This window comes from Mus caroli, unplaced genomic scaffold (genome assembly GCF_978045245.1).
Source record: "Mus caroli unplaced genomic scaffold, Mus_caroli_1 scaffold_2, whole genome shotgun sequence".
In the NCBI taxonomy this organism is placed as follows: Eukaryota; Metazoa; Chordata; class Mammalia; order Rodentia; family Muridae; genus Mus; species Mus caroli.
Genome location: NW_028227257.1, coordinates 146,444,349 through 146,463,560, shown reverse-complemented (window position 1 = coordinate 146,463,560; position 19,212 = coordinate 146,444,349). Strand labels below are relative to the sequence as shown.

At 40.3% G+C, this 19,212-nt stretch overlaps 1 protein-coding gene and 1 pseudogene across 5 annotated transcripts in view; one reads left to right on the top strand and one right to left on the bottom strand.

Annotated features, from left to right (window-relative positions):
• The window catches only part of Mapkap1 (MAPK associated protein 1), a 209,598-nt gene that overhangs the window by 23,210 nt on the left and 167,176 nt on the right, over positions 1–19,212 (top strand). For 4 of the 5 annotated variants that reach the window (XM_029473510.2, XM_021184032.3, XM_021184047.3 and 1 more), the window contains 3 exons: positions 1,094–1,421; positions 3,852–3,941; positions 10,101–10,249. In XM_029473510.2, the coding sequence (XP_029329370.1) occupies positions 1,163–1,421; positions 3,852–3,941; positions 10,101–10,249 (498 nt within the window). In that variant the 5' untranslated portion in view covers positions 1,094–1,162. The remainder of the gene's footprint in view (positions 1–1,093; positions 1,422–3,851; positions 3,942–10,100; positions 10,250–19,212) is intronic. The other variant, XM_085834997.1, reaches the window with a different exon arrangement.
• LOC110310899 (small ribosomal subunit protein eS7 pseudogene) lies at positions 4,712–5,435 on the bottom strand (annotated as a pseudogene).

Genomic DNA, 19,212 nt, shown 5'->3' with positions numbered 1-19,212 from the left:
TGAGGTCGGATGAGGACATTATCCTGCTGTATAACTCTCTGCCTCACTTCCTTGAAATAAGGAAGACTCTGGAGCTAGGCTAACAGCTGGCAAGCCCCAGTAGCCCTCTTGGGTCTTTCTACCACAGCTTTGGGGGTATAGTATAGGCAGTGCTTCTTCTGTGCCCAGATTTTTATTTTAAGATTTATTTAGTTTTATGTTTACAAGTGTTTTGGCTGTATATATGTATGTACACCAGGTCTGTGGTTGGTGTCTCTAGAGGTCAGAAAGTATCAGAGCTCCATGAATTGTAGTCAGATGTTTGTGAGCCATGTGGGTGGTGAGAATCAAACCCAGGTCTTCTGGAAGAGTAGCCAGAGCTCTTCTCCAGCTCCCAACACTTAAATTTGTATCTGGGTTCTAGGGATTTCAAACTAGTTTCATCTCTAGGGTCTATATCCTAGCCATAGTGTGCATTATTTTCTGCTGAAAATTTTCAGCCAACTTAGAAAGTTCCATCTAGTCCCTGGAATAAACATCATTGCATGTAGTTTTAATAGGATCAAGGAAGCAGTTCTTATAATTGTTTTTCTAAAATAAGAAATTAATCTTGAGGCAAGGCAATTATGATTAATGTATTTTATTTTAAAAACACAATATTATCTTAAATCAAAAGAAAGAAAAATGTTTATTAAGCATGGTTACTTTGATGATAAACTTTTGTAAAATCCCTAGCCACTCAGAAAGCTTCTGGCCCCTTTAAACTGACAACCATGGCTGTAAACTGCTTGACCGTACCTTGCATACCCCATTCTCCTTCACAGCATCATGAGCAGGTGCATGGAGTAAAAGAAGAGCAAAGGAAAATGTCTGCTCCAACAGAGCTTCCTTGCTTTGAATGGCCTTGCTAAGTCTTACTATGGTTTGTTTGCAAGAGAGCCACAGGCCCAGTGCCTGTAAGGATTTCCTTTCTGTTTAGAGTTGTTCAAGCAATTGGGTACAGGGATAATGTTGGTTTTCAAGGTTGAATTTTACCACATTGAGTTTGTTTGAAAAATGATTCAGCCATTTTCTGCCTGATTCTTAAATATTGCTGTGTGCATCATGTTTCTAGGTAGGTGAGCCTGTGAAACAGTATGAAGAGAAGAAAATAGCCTTTTAAAGAGACTGGCCCAAAGAAAGGATGGCCTTCTTGGACAATCCAACTATCATTCTAGCTCATATTCGACAGTCACACGTGACCAGTGATGACACAGGAATGTGTGAGATGGTTCTCATTGATCATGACGTTGACCTAGAGAAGACTCATCCTCCGTCAGTGCCTGGAGACAGTGGGTCAGAAGTTCAGGGAAGCAGTGGTGAGACGCAGGGCTACATATACGCCCAGTCTGTTGATATTACCTCGAGCTGGGACTTTGGTATTAGAAGACGCTCAAACACAGGTAAACTCTGTCTTCTAGTTGTGTCTTCTTAGCTTCAGATCAGTCGTCAGCAGGGAGATAATGGGCAATGTTGGAACAGGTTCGCTGGGGACTTTGTGTCGAATTGAGGATTGTGGCTGAGCATCTCCTGTATGAGTGAGTGGAAGAGACTCTGGTATGGGACTGTTAGGAGTAGACAGGAAACCTATGTGTGGGTGGAAGTTACCTGTACAACAGACAGTGAGCCTGTTTTGAGATCTTAGGGCCACCAAGTCTCAAGTCAGTTTCCTGGAGGAAGGTTCCAGAGTGGCAAAGAACTCTTACTATAGGAGCAGGCTAGCCCAGGAGTGCAGGCCACCAAAGTCCCAGTTCCTGGAGGAGCAGTGGAATGTGGGTCAAGAGGGGATTTAATAGAAATTTGTACACTGGCTGAGAGAGGAACAGAAATGTCCCTATTTCGGTACTTTACTGTTATTTGTTTGGGTTGACCACTAACCTTCAATCTGAGTGGTTTGCAAATGTTCAACTTTGGCATATATATTTAGTCCTTAACTGTTAGAAGTTTATCATTGCCCATTTTCCAGCTGATAGTGCTTTTGTTATCTTTCAGGGAGAATGCAGTGTGCCAGTGCTTTTATTGAGAGAGACAGAGAGATGGGGAAGGGAGGAAGAACACATACATACATGCATATATATTAGAGACAGGGTATTTTAGGGATCACTTTTAGACCATTACAAAATATAATCAGCATCACTAGCCATAACCTCTTAATCCCAAGGAAAGGGAGTGGCAAGAGATTGGTCAGCGCTGAAAATGTTTATTTTCGTGGTCCAAATGTAAAATGTTAACATGAGAGTCTGTGACAGAGCTGGGTATACCTCACAGTGAAAGACAACATTGATGTTAGATTCAGAACGCAGTGCCTGTGACATCAAAATTAGTTTGCCCTTTTGATAAAAATAATATTACTTCCCAGCATCTGGAGGGACTTTTATCAAAATAGGGTTTGAGTGCAGTTTTGCAAATAATTTAGAGCCACTGATACTCAGTGCTATAGTTGGAATATCTGGCAAGTCAGTGTGACAGCTGTGTGGATTTCACCAGGATTATGCTGCCCAGTGATATTACTATGGCTACACTCTTCATAGTTATTAATTACAGTGTAATGTGTTTTTCCTCAGTGGATTTGATTAGATACAGTGACGTGATAATGCTTTTGCAAGCCCAGGGTGGCTGTAGTGGTGCTTGCTTTTACTCCCAGCACTGGTGAGGCAGAAGCAGGCAGAGCTCTGAGTCTGAGGCCAGCCTGGTGTCTCCAGCTAGTTTCAGGACATCCAGGGCTACACAGAGAAGCTTTTGTCTTGGAAAAAACCTATCAGACAAACAAAGAAACAACAAAAGAATGCTTTTGCCATTGTAGTTTAAATTTCTAGCAAGATTATTTCCAGTGTTCTTCCACCCTAGTGCTTTTCCTACCTTGAAAGTGATTGTAGGTTTTTTTCTTCTTTTTCTTTTTTTTATTGTCAAATGTGTTCAAACAGGATGTTGAAAATGAGCAAGAGAAAATAAGCTTTGAGGGAGGCCTCAGTCCTGACCTTTCTCAGTTGTGGCCTTGAGCAGCAGTTGCTAATGGATACTAGTAGTCTCTCTTTGAAGAACCAGGCCACTGGCTTTTGAAGGTTGAGGGCTGATCAGTCAGTGGTATTATAATCATAAATGTGGAATTTTAGGTGACTCTTGAAACTGAAATCTCTTTTGTTAACAATGAGGTTGTAGCAGTTAATTGGTGATCAAGAATTTACTTTTTAATCTTTTCAGTACATCTTAAAGTTTTTTAAAGAAAAATTGTTCTTTTTAAGATTTGACTAATGTTACAAAGATACAAATCATTTATTTTACTACCTATAAACTGTTTCAGCCCACTGAAGAAAAGCTATGCTAATTTATATAGCTTTGACATTTTATAATTTTCATGATTTTTAGATAAAGGATTTTATATTTAAAACTTTAATAGTCTAGTCTGAGTTCATTTATCTTTAATTTTTGAAACGGGTAGAGTAATTCATAACAGTAATTTTATTCCTGTAATGTAATATTCACTTCAGTTCATTTGTGCATTAAAATTCCTTTAAGACCGTTATTAATGATTTATATAATGAAATGTCATATTAATCACAGAAGTTTTCACATTTTATTATTCTCTTCCACGTTAGTACTATCTTTATGATCTCTATTAATGTTTTATATCCTCTAATTTCAATTATAAATCAAGAATATTTTCATGTTTTTGTTGGTATTTGCTTTTCAGGGGTGCCACCTTTAAAATTTTATGACTTTCTCCCTCCATATGCAATATAAAACATCTTTATTCATATAAAGGTAGTTAATTATGTCTTTGTTTATAGTAAACTTTCATTGACAAACTTATAGTTATAATATTTCTTTTCAAGCTCAAAGATTAGAACGACTCCGCAAAGAGAGACAAAACCAGATCAAATGCAAAAATATTCAGTGGAAAGAAAGAAATTCTAAACAATCAGGTAAATAGACATAACTTTCATTTATGATTTGGGACTTGTATATTTAGTTTATATCATTATGTATGGGTTTTTTTCTTTTAATCTCTCCTTCGAAGTGTATGCCATTTGTGCTTTGTGCTCTGTCCGTGTGTGTTGGCCTCTGAAGCTGTGTGTTCCTTATGTGTTGTTGCCTGGCCCCTGCACGCTGGTTCTCAGGGCTTAGTTAATTTGGGCAGAGGGCCTTTAAAAGCACGACTCTGGTACCTTGTTCTTGGGACCAAGGAGAGTATATACTTTTTAAAATCTGTTTAAGTTACAGATTCATTCATACAGTTCTATTTTTTCTTTATTCATTCTTTTATTGTTTCTGCACACATAAACATTTGTTGAATCAGAGATCAGCTTACAGCAATCCATCTTCTCCTATTGTATATGTTCAGAGAATTAAACATGGGTTCTTGTTATGGCAGCCAGAACCTTTACTGGCTGAGCAACTGTGCTGGCCCCATTTGTGTAGTCGTAACCTAGACATTTTACTTGCTTCAGTGTCCTTAATAGCTACCTTTTCTGCTTACATGTGTTGACTCTTTCAGTTAAAAATCCAATCTGGGATTGTTAGCATTGAGATTTTATATGTTCATACACTGTATGGATGTATAAGCTGGCTGGCCATATAATTATTATAATAATAATTTATTATTATTATTGTTAGACTGGCCTTATTATTATTGTTGTTGTTGTTATCATTATTATTATAACTACTTTTTAAATTTTTACTATAGACATTTTCTTTACAACTGAAACTCTGGGCTTTTAAAATCCTTGCCAGTGAGCTTCTTATCCACTCCAGGCAAAGTTTTGACCTTGTGCTCCATGTTGTTGTCTATGCCTTGTCTAATGAGTCTGTATGGTGTCTGCCATCAGGCTTTGCACAGACTCTTTTCCCCACAGTGTGACCTGGAGAGAACAAGTCCTCCTGGCTGGCTTCAGGGCAGCTTTGGGTGCTTTTGTTTATTTTCACATGGCGTTTCCCAGCTGGCTTGGGCAGACCCCACCTCTGAGCAGTGAAGACAACATGCTTCTCACTTCTCCAGTTCACAAACTGGCCGGATTGGGATTTTTCTGGGAAGATTTCAGCTGAAGAACTGGCACAAAAGTCATGATAGCTTTCTGAGCACTACCAACTTCACTTTCCTTGGCTGCAGTGATACTGAGTTCCTGGAGCTATGCCTTGAGATCTGAGTTCATCTCCTGTGCAAGCAGCACTTGAGAGATCCCTGACTCAAACTTGTCTCCTTTTTGCCATTGGGCTTCATAATCTCAGTGCTCAGATTGAACATGGCCTTGTCTTTATGGCTTAGAAAGAGCCATATTACATATTTTCAATATTTCATTTTCATCAAGAAGAAAAAAAATTAAATCTTCATTACTGTGGGGATGGCTCAGTTGGAGAAGCAGTGTCATATCTGAAATTCTAGTCCTGAGGTAGTGGCAGGAAGATCTTGTGGGTTTCTGCCCAGTTGGTCTAACTAGTCAGTGAGATCCAATTCTAGTGAGTGACCTATTCTCCACAAAATGAGGTGGAGAGTGATAGAGGAAAAGTGGGGACATGATCGCTGGCTGACACACACGCATAGTCTTGAAAGTGGTCTAAATTACTTTAGAATAATTAGATCATGTTTCCAAAATGTCCTCCTTGCTCTCCTAGCACCTCCCAATACTGCCTTGGCATGACAGGTGCCTCATATATCTCAGTTGACTATCCCCATTGGTGCATTGGTGCCCAGTAGGCTGACAGGATCAGTGGCTGCGGTGGGACTAGCATGGCTTCCTGCTGCTGTACTCGTTGCTTCCTATTCTTTACTCTGTACACAGGAGGAGGGATTGCTGCTTATGATCACACGTGAGACAGGCTGGAAGACTTGATTAGCTCACCAAAGTCACATACACAGCTAGAAGGTAGAAGAAGCAGGCTCATGCCTCAGTTTACATCCAGCTTTGTTTTCTTTGCTAAACCACACTGCATAGGATTCTTGTTTTCTGCAATGTTTTCATTAGGTCCCATTTTCTTAGTGACTTCCTCTGAATGAGGCCTATGTAGAACCAGAAATCCCATTGTCATGCTGAGCATGGCAGGACAGACCTGTCATCCAGCATTCAGGAGGCTGAAGTAGAAAAATCTCAAGTTTCGAGTCCGCCAGGGCTACAGGGTGAAACATGGCATTCCACATGTACACATAGACCTTTTACGTTTTCATGTATCTCACTAATTGATACTTACGGTTTTCAGTGTTTTCTTTTTAAATGTGTGTCATGTTCATGTGAGTTTGCATGTATGTGTGTGCATGTGTGTGGAGACTAGATACTGACTCAAGTTCCTTCCTCAGGCACTGCCCGTCTTACATATGGAAGCAGGAGCTTGCCTTTCCATCCACACTGGGACCTCTTGTCCACTTCTGCCTGCCACACTGGGATTCAAGGCTTTTTAACTTTGGTCCTTGCATTTGCTTGGCAGACACTTTATCTGCTGAGTCATCTCCCTAGCCCTAGCTTTGCTTTTGATATTTTAAAGATCTGACTGGGCTGCCTGTTACCCTTCTCTCCATTGTATTTAACATGACCTGAAAACATGTCAATCATTCACGTTGTTTCATACAAATTCCTGTGTATTTTGGTATAGTTGCTGTGAATCGCCTCTTAATGAAGGCAAGAGATAGCTTACTCTCTGATTCATGGGCTACACTTTAGTTGCTTTCTTCACATTCAAATCTTAAAATATATAAATAAATAACATAGAGCATGAGCTGAGCACCTCTGCTGTCTTTGCAGCATCTCCTTTCCTGAGGGAGAATGGTCGTCTCCATCTTTTATTTCATTAATCATTAGAAGAATCAGTGTAATTATCATGTGCTCCCCCAGAATGCTCTTCTTCCCATAGATTTGGTGTGTGCGTGTGTGCTTGTGTGCCTGTGTATGTCTGCACATGTGCTATGGTGTTTGTATGAAGGAGTTGTTTCTTTCCTAGGAACAAACTCAGGTCAATAGTTTTGTCAGCCTTACCCTCTAAACCTCTGACTGCCCAATGTGGCCTTTTCATAGAGAAATTAAAGGATACTTGGATGGTGACAAATCCACATGACATGTTGTAAGCATATGTTTAGAGTAGACATGTCATGTGTTTAGAGTAAACTGTGCCAAGTATCCTGTGACTCAGACTTCAGAGACAGATATGGACAATGTCACCAGCAGTCTACTTTGTTAAGAGTTATGTCACTTAAAGATGAGAGAGAAGAAATTGAAAATTTGTAAAGTAACAATCTCACACAGAGGGAAAACCATTGTTGAGATTCTTGTGTATTTACTGCACATTTTATTTGTGTATGTGGGTGAATGTATTTAAGCTGATCACATGATCATTTGTGGGTACAAATAGCTCATAAGTGTATCATTTGCAATGTCTATAGAGTCTCCACGTTTTTGGTTTTTTGAGATAAGGTTTCCCTCTGAAGTCCTGGCTGTCCTAGAACTCACACCATAGACCAGGCTGACCTGGAACTCAGAGATCCACTTACCTCTGCCTCCCGAGTGCTAGGATTAAAGGTTTATGCCACTATCACCTGGCAGATACTCCACTTTTAACAAGTCTTATTAAAGTTTATTTTTGGAGTTTATATTTCCGTTGTAAATAGCAAGTTCCTTATAACTTTCGTATTTATACTTGTTTATAAATACTTTAAACTACAGAAAAGAGCCTTTTAATTTTCTTTATAAAAATTTTGCTTTTTTTTTTTCAAAAAATTTTTATTAGATATTTTCTTTATTTACATTTCAAATGTTATCCCCTTTCCTAGTTTCCCTTCTGTAAATCCCCTGTCCCCTCCTCCCTCTCCCTGCTCCCCAACCCACCCACTCCCATTTCCAGTCCTGGCATTCCCCTATACTGGGGCATAGAACCTTCACAGGACCTAGAGCCTCTCCTCCCATTGATGACCGACTAGGCCATCCTCATCTACATATACAGCTAGAGCCACATGTCAGAACCATGTGTTTTCTTTGATTGGTGGTTTAATTCCCAGGAGCTCTGGGGCTACTGAATAGTTCATAGTGATGTTCCTCCTATGGGGCTTCAGACCCCTTCAGCTCCTTGGGTACTTTCTCTAACTCCTTCATTGGGGACCCTGTGCTCTGTCCAATGGATGATTGTGAGCATCCACTTCTGTGTTTGCCAGGCACTGACAAAGGCCCTCAGGAGACAGCTGTATCAGGCTCCTAAGATCTTGCTTTTTAAAATATAATTAAGAATTGATTTAATTTTCTTTGTGTTACATATAAACTTTTTTTTAATATCAGATACCTATTGTAATATTTGTCTGATTATCTTTCAGTTTTTGTTTGATGTGGGCTTTTGAAACCTCAAAGCCCATCCCCAGTGACATACCTCCTTCAGCAAGGCCGTACCTCTTAATTTTCACTAACTGGGAATCAAGCATTCAAACATATGAGTTTATGGGGGCCATTCTAATAAGACTGACACAGATAGATTAAGTATGTTTATATGCCCAGAATCCAGATGTAGGCATTGTGTGTTTAAAAAGAGTTTGATCCGCTAGCCCTGACCCCAATCCCAGTTTTGCTTCCCATGGTTTTAGTTACTTCTGGTCAACCTTGGTCTGACAGTTTTAGTGGGAAAAATTTAGGAATCAATAATTTGTTGATTCAAATAATCTATTACAGGATGTTGTTATGATTTATAAAAAATAATAACAGTAATTTTTGCTGTTTCTATTTTATAAGTTAAAGTGTGTATGTATGTGTAGGAAAACCGGTATGGCCATGCATCACCTAACCATGTGAGACATTTACAGAATTCTGTCTGGCAGTTTTGGTGTTGAGAGTGTGAGCCTAGGAAGGACTGGCACAAGCTGAGATGGTTAGGATGCTGCTAGCTTGTGTGATATTATGGAGGCAGCACCACAATGCAGTTTGGCTTTGGCTGCAAGTGGCAGTATGAGCGTATTTGCAGGTATTAGTCCCCCCTGAGGCCTTGGAACTGTCCCCTGTGAAGAAGGCACTTTGTCACCAGGCTTCTTGCACTAACTCTGTAGAGATTCATTTGATGAACTCGCCTCGCCAGCCTTTGGATAAGTTTATGGACTTTCCAAAAGCTGTAAAGTAAGAAATGGGGAGTTGTGTTGTTGTTGTCTCTTGATTTAATTTGACATTGCTGGAGAGTTGACTGGGATTGAAGTTGTTGATTTCAGATTTTGAAATGTGAGATTGAGGTATATAAAAATTGAAGTGTAGACAGTTTAATATTTGTGAAGTGGAGAAGTGTGATGGTTCTCATGTACTTGCCTTGTCATCATTTTGTCATGGTCATGGTTACCTTGGTGGATGGTCAGATGAATTTATAGAGGTAAATGATCTTCATGAAGATTGTGGAACTGTCTTGATCCCGTGATGAATAAGAGCTGAAAACTTTGATTTGATATAATTTAATTTGACTCCCTTCAATCATGTAGCAAGTTTTATTGAGTTTGTGATGTGTTCATTAGTGTCTCCATTGGTGTAGATCCCAGTCCTGGGGTTAGCTAGCTGTATGATTCCGGCCTAACCAGAATACTCAAAGCTGGTTTCTGTGTTGATAGAATTGGTAGTACTACAGCCCATTTCACAGGCTTGTTATGAAGGGTAAGCTGTATTGACGTGCACAAGGAGTGCTACATCTTTGTTCCTCCTTTTCCTTGTCTCTGTTTTTGGTCTTAAGATTTTGTGTTAGGTGCCACTGAAAAATGTGAAAGGAATTTTAAACCACATACTAGTAGGGCCATGAGAAAGCACTCTGAGGTTTTCTGGATTGACACACCCGAGAGGTGGAGTGAAGTAGTGTCACTCAGCAGTAGCTTCTGTTGAAGCCCGGAGGCCCCACTGTGAACACTCTTCTTAGGAAGGCCGCTTTGCTGCAAGATTCTTCCCTTCTCAGTCAACAGTCCAGCTCTAAGAGGGTCTGAGCTCCCTGTCCCTGCTGCGCATAACCCCCAAGTGTGTGTGAGGCTTTCTGCAGACCCAACCTATCTCTCCACATGCCCTCTGTAAGATCCAGAGGAAGACTTTAGGAAGGTGGACAAACTGTCTAATGACCATAATGACAACTATGTTTTTTATCCTTTTCTATTGCAGCCCAGGAGTTAAAGTCACTGTTTGAAAAAAAATCCCTCAAAGAGAAGCCTCCAAGTTCAGGCAAGCCGTCCATATTGTCTGTACGCCTGGAGCAGTGCCCTCTGCAGCTGAATAACCCCTTTAATGAGTACTCCAAGTTTGATGGCAAGGTAAGTTCAAAAGTAAAAAGGCTTCATCCCTTTAAGACTGAGGGAGTTGTTGTTGGCATTATTATTATTATTATTATTATTATTATTTAGGTTTCAAGACGGCCTCAGTGTTATAGAGCAACACTTTTTTTTTTTTTTTGGTTTTTGAGACAGGGTTTCTCTGTGTAGCCCTGGCTGTTCTGGAACTCACTCTGTAGACCAGGCTGGGCCTTGAACTCAAGAGCGCCACATTTTTAAGACCATAGATGTAAAAGATAAGAGTGTGGGCTCATTGTCTCCAGAGTAGTATTTAGGAGGGTTCATATATAAGTCTGACACACTCCCTCAATCTTTGCTTCTCTGTACTTAGAGTTCAGGACTGCTTTAATTTTCCAAGATGCATATTTTGCACACATGTAAATATATATATTAAGCTGAATGTGATGGTGCATACCTGGAGTTCTAACACTCAGCTCGCCAAAGCAGTTGGAAGCTGGCCTGAGCTACATTGCAAGCACTTGTCTCTAAAACCAAATACAAAAGGTCTTCGTCTCTCTCTCTCTCTCTCTCTCTCTCTCTCTCTCTCTCTCTCTCTCTCTCTGTCTCTCTCTTGGTGTCTGTCTCTGTCTCTGTCTCTCTCTCCTGGAGCTATATCACAAGCACTTGTTTTCAAAACCAAATACCAAGCCGGGCGTGGTGGCGCACACCTTTAATCCCAGCACTTGGGAGGCAGAGGCAGGTGGATTTCTGAGTTCGAGGCCAGCCTGGTCTACAGAGTGAGTTCCAGGACAGCCAGGGCTACACAGAGAAACCCTGTCTCAAGAAAACAAAAAACAAATACAAAATGCCTCTTTCTCTCTCTCCCCTACACACACACACACACACACACACACACACACACACACACACACAGGTAGAGGCATAGGGAGAGCTGTATGTTCCTATTTACTTCCCTGTTCCATCTCCGTGTACTTGGAGTTTGGGCTGGGTAGACCGATTCTGAAGTGGGTCTGGAGGTGGTTTGCATTGTCCTGTCCACTGTCTACAATTGCAGGAACTCTAAGGTCATCCTAGGCCATTGTGTTTGGTCTTTCACTGTTGGGGGATCTTGTTGGATACTGCCAGTGATGGTGACTTTTGTTTTTCTCTCCCATATGTAGTAATAGTTTGGTGTTATAAAATTAAAGTATATTTATTTTCCTTTTAGAAAACTAGCCACTGTTTCAGGAGGTGCCTGGTGATGTTCTGAGCCTCAGTTCTGAGCTGAGCAAGGCCCTTTTTAGGAGATAGTTGATTTTTAAATTTATTGCCTCTGTGTTTGCTGCCTGGCAGTGGTGTGGGGTGCTGAGTGATAGCTTGCTGCCTGAAGGGGTTGTATGTGATTTATCTCATTTCAACACCATTGCAATTAATAAATCGCAGTGCTTTGCTCATGCTTGCATTTTTCTTCCTTACTTGTTAGTTCTGTCAGTTAATATCTTTGAGCAAAGAGATCTTTTTCTCTGGAAAAAGATCTTACCTTCTTCCTTAGGTAGGAGTCAGCACATGGACATCAGCAGTAAGGCTTTCTGAGGGTGGAAAACAGGAACCAGAAACAAAACGCATAAGTAGCATACAGGCCCTCAGGTGCTCCAGACCTCCTCCAGAAAACACCCAAAAGCACTGCTCTGAGCTTCTACTTAGTTGATCAATGCTACCCACGGATGTGGAAAGTAGGAAGAGGAAGGGAGGTTCCCCAAGGTCCTGGAGTGTCTCCACAGCACTGCCTAGGAAGCATTTAGATGAGTGAGAGAAGCTCTTCTGAGTTGGGACAGAAGACCTCCCATAGCTGATACAGTTTCATTGTTTGATGATGAAGACTAGATAGAATAAATAATGTGTGATTCCATGCCAACCATCTAGTTCACACGTTACAAAAATAATGCCTTCTAGGATTTCCCACTTCCCGTTAACCAGGTTTGGATTTGTCAGAGTTGTGAGCACTGCGTGGTTCAAGCTTCTGGAGTCCAGGGAGACGTCATTTCCTTAGTCACACTGGAAGTGTTTGTTAGATGTGTGTTTATGTTTAAGTTACCCTATGCTTTGTCATCGTGGGCCTTTTGGTAGTCTGTAGAGAGTGAGCATTGATTAAGACGGATTTATATATCGATAAGTCTATCTTACAATGCCTGCTATTTTATTATTACCCCATATATTACAGTGCTAAAATACAATTAAACCCTTGTTCTCATCTATTATTTAATATTGATGCATTTGGCAGATATGTAATGAAAGTGGCTAATATTTGAAGGATATTGTACTGTACATATTAAATCAGTCTTTATCTCTGTGAAAGGCATCAATATGATAGTCAATGGCATCTCAATGATTAATAGAGAATTATACTTGAGTCAAGCCTTTTTGTAACCTAGAAATTAAAATGACTATTCAAATAACACCTCAAAAAGATCAAATTAGCATTTCGTGATTACATAATAATGGGATTGTACTCGTGCTAACAGCGCCATGGCTGCCTCCAGAGTTGAGATCTTGTCGACCCCAGGATAATAAAGCCTTTCTGTACAAGTCAGCTTTAATCATTTCAGAGTGATTCTTCCCATAAATCAGCTGACGTTCCGTACTACATTTTTGTTACTGTTGTAACTTAAAATTATTTTATTTTTATTCAGCTCATTTAAGAAATGAAATGAGTATTCTGTCTTAACGATTCATCATTTTGTTATTGGGACTACATGTTTTTGCCTTAAATATAAGGGTTTTTCTTATATTTAATATTGTATATGAATATGTCAATAAATAAATGTCTTGTATTATTACTTGTATATAAATGTAAATGTATTTGCAAAGAATTTTTGCAGCCACTAAAACATATACAGTGTTTTGTTTCCTTTTTACAAATATTCATGATGTTCTCTTTGGGAATAGTGCCTGCCTTATTTACATAATTAACTGGGAAGCTTAGGTCTCCTGGGCAAATGGTACATAATCGGGGAGAGAAGGGGACAGGAAGAGTTTGGGGTCTAATTAAATATGCTAAAAAACTACTTAATTATGTATTTCCTCAAGAGACTAGTGGCAGTGTAGTTCGTCCTCAGGATGCTGCTGGGTTGGCTTTGAAGAAAGGATTTGTTTCCAGTGGAGCTAGATTCTTATGGTAGCTAAGCAAGCTTGTCTAGTGTCTAGTAGCTACAGACTTGAGTTGCTGGTTTTAGTGACTCTAATCTCTTAACATTTTCCCCAAATGGCAGTATTTCCAAATAATTTTGGTTCCTGTAGTTAGCTAATAATTTATAAAAAATATTTTGAGGCTAATATATTTTTAGAGCATAAAGGTCTGTTCTTAGTTACTGTTTTTGACAGTTTGGAGAGAGGGACATGCCAGGCTTATGTTTATATTATGTCTTTGGCAAATAGATGATGGTGTCTGTGACTTGGTTTGGATCTGTAGATTAAGTGTATTTACTGAGCATTTCAGAAAGGTTCAAGGCAGACTGCAAGGAGCTATAGGGGACGCTTGGTCTGCTGAGACACAAACCAGCTTAGCATCTGCATGAATGAATTTTATTTTTGTTTGTTTGTTGGTGGGTGTGTAGGAATGGGAGGAGTGGTGTTTTCTGAGGATAGACTCTGGGCCTACTGAGTGATAGAGAGGCACTGCCACTGAGCCTTGACCACTGTTAGAGGCAACCTCTGTGAAACCTCCTTTATAAAATACAACCTCTGCTGTAGGTTGAGGTCAGAAACTGTGCTCTAGTTCTGATTTCACTGTGGGGATGTGAGCTGTGCTCGGAGATGCTTGATGGTGATGAGGGTGGGCTCTGGGGGAGGTTAGTGTCCTGGAGACGCTGTGTCATGCCACACCGAGTTGTTAGAGGGTGAACCTAGGGTTTCTTACACACACATGCTAAGCAAATGTTCAACCGCAAAGCTGCATTCTTGGCCCCAACTTTGTTTAGAGAAGTGGATCTAAGCCAGGTGTGGTGGCACACTCCTTTAATCCTAGCACTCAGGAGGCAGAGGCACCATTCTGATGGTGCTTTACACAGGAAGAACAAGACAACTATTTATTTATTTATTTATTTACTTACTTACTTACTTCCTCATTTATATGGAAGGTAATGGCTACTAAATATCAATTGGAAAGATAGTTGTGCATTAGTAATTGCTTGGCAGTTGTAGTAAAACATTAGGTATTCTACCTACTGTGACATAACTAAATACTATTCCCTAAATGTGAGGGGGCATTATTTGCCTTGACAAAGGCTTGAAAAAGCAAAAGAGGGCTGGTTCCCACCAACAGCTGTGACTTTGATTGTGTTAACTTGTTAGAAAGTAGCCACTTCTCTGTTAGAAACTGTTTTAACGGGGAAACTGCAGGGCATGGGGGAGGGGATAATTCACGACTGCTAATTGCTTGGCTGTTAATTTTCATAAGTGTTGATAGAAGCAGTTCCTTAAATTAAACTTTGTTTAAAATGTATCAGGGGAAATATTCCACAATGTCGAGCCTGAAGTGAAAATTAATATGAATGCCGTGGCAATTAACACATACTGGTTAATAGCTTTTAGCAGCATTTTGGGATGATGGTCCTTAAATACATTTTTGCATGCTGCTCTTGTCTCAGCATTGTTCTAGTGGATGTCTGGGTAATTATGAACAAATGTTTCCTATAATCATTGGCATTTAATAGCTCTCTTCAAAGAAAGTCACTTGAAACTTTTACAGAAAAGAATGACATCACAAAGAAATGTTATGCACTTAGAAAAGGTCAATGAATTGAAACCAGGTTTGAGATAAACAGCTGGGCTGGACAGGTGGCTTAAGAGTTAGTGATTAGGAGCCCTGGCTGCTCTTGCAGAAGATCTGAGGACCCAGGTCCCATTCTTAGTACTCATATGGCAGCTCACAACTGTTTGTAAGTCCAGTTTCAGGGGTGCACAGCTATATACATCAAATAAAAATGCATATTAAAACAAAAGCAGCCTTAGAAGAAAGAGTTCCTCCTCTGGAGTTGGGAATTTTGCTATTATTATGAGAATGAGCCTTTCTAATGTATTAAGTTACTTTAGCTTCAGAATATTTTCTAAAATCATGATAGTTTGGGTTTTTAATGTTGGCTGTCTTTCTCTCCAGTAGTGGCTTTGACTTTTAAGAGCCTTTTGTCCTTCCTTTTCTTCCATCTGCTGAAGTGACCTGTCCACCCTTCCTCTCCTACCCAAGGGAAATAAGAGAAGCTAAAAATGAAGGTGGCTGCATTGTTACCCTCTTCTCAGACACACTCCACCCCTATTTTAATAAGGAGCCTCCTGAGGTCAACAGTAACTTCCCAATAAACGACACGCACAGGGTGACTTAGGGCATTTTTAGGAGATGTCTGATTCTTTTGTCAACTTTATTCTGCACACTCTATATCTGTCTGTCTGTCTATCCATCCATCTATCCATCTATTTATTTATTTTTTTTTAAAGATTTATTTATTATTATTATTATATCTAAGTACACTGTAGCTGTCTTCAGATGTACCAGAAGAGGGCATCAGATCTCATTACAGATGGTTGTGAGCCACCATGTGGTTGCTGGGATTTGAACTCAGGACCTTTGGAAGAGCAGTCGGTGCTCTTAACCACTGAGCCATCTCTCCAGCCCCTATTTATTTATTTATTTATTTATTTATTGAGGCATGGTCTCTCTCCTTGGCTGTCCTGGAACTAACTCTGGAGTGTCTAGAACTCACGTAGACCAGACTGGCCTTGAACTCGAAGAGATCTACCTGACTCTACCTACCAAGTGCTGGGACTAACGGCATGCACCACCATATTTGTCTTTACATACATTTTTTTTTTAATTAAACATATCAGAAGTTATTCGCTTGGTGACTTGTTTCTGTGACTGTATTGTCCAGCTTTCCTTTTCATGGTCCAGAGTTTGTTAGTCCATTACTAAACGGCGCCAGCTCCTCACTACCTTTCCCATTTAATAGTGTACTGATAGACTGATCAGCTTCATTAGTTAATGTTTTTTTGTTTGTTTGTTTGTTTTTTCCTTTTTAATTTTCAAGACAGGGTTTCTCTGTGTAGTCCTGGCTGTCCTGGAGCTTACTCTGTAGACCAAGCTGGCCTTGAACTCAGAGATCCTCCTGCCTCTGCCTTCCGAGTGCTGGGATTAAAGGCGTGCACCACCACTACCCAACTCATTAGTCTTCTTTCAATGAGATATTTTCCCTTTATTATGTTCATACCTCATCCTCTCAAGTGCCCCCATGCTTGTGTTTATGATCATAAAACAAAGTTAATGGTAAATTAAAGTATTGTTAGGATTCAATGGAGAGGATGTATGCTTTTAGTAAAGTGCCAGGTCATGGCCTGTGCTGAGAGATGTATACTAACTTTCCTTACATTCATTTACTTTCTGTGTAGAGGTCTGAGTATGTAGCAGTACTTGAGTCTGGATGGTGGTGAGGACATAGACCTGACTTCTGAATCTATCTCACTTGAATGACAGCACAGCCACCAGTGAGGAGGGTCTGAGGAACTGGAAGAAATGAAGGCTGTATAATCCGAACCAAAGGTTGAGGCAGCAAATGAGGCTGCTAAGGCAGGCAGTGAATGTCTGGGAAAAGTGTTCTCTTCAACCGAGACGTACTGAGAGCCTTGAATGGGAAGCTGATTTGTGTGTGTGTGTGTGTGTGTGTGTGTGTGTGTGTTGAGGGGGAGAGTTGTTTGTTAGACTCACATACCAAGGAAGTGTTGTGCCACTGAGCTTTTACCATAGCCCTTCAGTTTTGTGTATCCCAACGATCACTGGGAGTCTGCTCAATAGAGTATGCAAGGACCAAGGGCGGGAGTTTTACCCTGGTGAAAGATGAATGGGCAGGGGATAATGGGCTTAATTGATGATGGAACTGGAGGTGTATTCAAGAGATATCTAGTATATAAAAATGGTTAGACTTGGTGGTTGATATGTAGGGAGATGGAGTAGTATCACTTAAGAAAATAAGTTGATAGTAATTCTTAGATGGTAGCCAACTAAGAAGTCAAGTGAAGCTATGTTTCTGGTCTAATGAGGTTGCTATTCAAGCACTGCCTTCTCCTTTATTACACCAGGTTAGAAGAGGAAGTCTGGCTGTATGTGTTCTTAGCTCTAAGGTGCCAGGGAAAGCCTAAGAAACAGTCCTTACTAGTGCTGGCTTCTGATGGTGGCATTTTTGACCTCACCTTGCACAACATGAATTGCAGTAGATATTTTTGTTTCTCAAAGCTCTAGGCCCCGAATTACTTAAGTTACTTATGTGAACATACTGATGTTGAGATCTCCAGCCAGAGAAGAATCTGGAGATCTCAGTCATTGCTTTTGTCCTGGTGGTCCAGCTGGTCTTGAACTTAGCTCAGGTGATGCTTCATCCTCATCATCTTCTACACATACATTAATTAGTGCTGATTAGGTATGTACTACTCTACTCTGATTAATTTTTATTCATTAAACTGTTTTTTATTTTTTGAGATTATAATATCATCACATCACTTTCCACTTTCCTAATTTTTTTTCTTAATGCTATTCATGTTAACAAAAGTAGAGCCAGATGATCATGTGTTGATAGAGACACGGATATGGAGTCTCCTCCGGTGTGTGAGCTGTGACTGTGCCGTTCTTTCTCTGGGCTCTTCATATGGCATTTCTCACCTGTGAGTGCTGGTTTTTTATTTTTTTGTTTTTTTGTTTTTGTTTTTCATATCTGTAGTTCCATGGTAATGGACACTAGTGGCATGTAGAGGGTTGGTAAATGAAAGTTTCTAAATCTTGAAAAGTTGGTGTGTACTCGTGCATGCTGTGTGTCGTGGCCCAGGGTTTGTCACCTCGTTTTACAGATGAGGACAAAGGCTGAGAAAGGGTACCCCAGTAGTAGGTAACAGAGTGGGAAAGAACTTCTTCTTCAGGCCCAGTGCCATAGCTGTCTTTGCTGTATTCTTTTCTTCATTGTTATGAAGAGCAAAAAAGGTTTATACTTGAAGATTTTTAAAATTTAAAATCAAGTTTTTTCTTTGCCAATAAACTAGATACCGATAGAGCAGTTTAGGTCTTATTATCAGTTTTGTGGTTGAATTAAGTTATTGTCTCTTGAAAGTCTCAGTCCCCTCTAAGGTAAAAAGGAACATGAAGACCAGGGGTGGGTGTGGGGGAATGTTTCCATATAGACTTCACTGTGTGCTCTTCACATTGCTCTTCCTTGTGTGCAGAGTGGACTCACCCTTACTCTCTGACCTCCTACCTGTCCATTTTAGCCAATGGCTGCTAAACATCCACTCTGGATTGGTTCATCTTAAACATTGCATACCTGCTTTGTACATAAGTTGTAGCTAACTCCTTGAAGGAACTGGGAGGTAATGGAACCAGGGATTGAAGAGTGGAAGAACCTCCTCCAGCCCCCATTCAGTGTGGGGCACCCCACTGTGCCACACCCAGGCCTAGAAACTAGCCTTTTCCCATCAGGATTACCCTCATTGCTGGGGATCCTGAGGGTTGGATTGTGACTTCAGATGCATCAGATTGAGAGAGGAATAATCCCATGACCATCAAGCTGTGACGTCACATGATAAGCCATGTAGTAGAGGTTGATATGGAAGATTCTGGGGGTGTGAGGACAGCAATGGTGAATGGCAGGTACAGGTGGCACTGTTCTGTCTAACCTCTTATCCTTGGTTTTCAGAATTTTTGTTGTACAATTCCTAGAAAGTAGAGGCTCTGTTTTGTTCACTCTTGTAATGAAGCTCAGAATGGCATTCTCCACATAAATGTGGAAATTGGGAATGGTGGTGATCAATTTCAGGTGTAGTTGCTCTTTGAGGCTTGCTTTGAGGCAAGAGCTGTGTTGTATTCAAGTCTCTTCTCCCTTCTCTTATGCTGAAGTTTAACACCTAGACAGAGATACATACAAGAAAGAAACTTTAGGGAATTTGCAAAATATGCTACTATGCAACCAAAGATT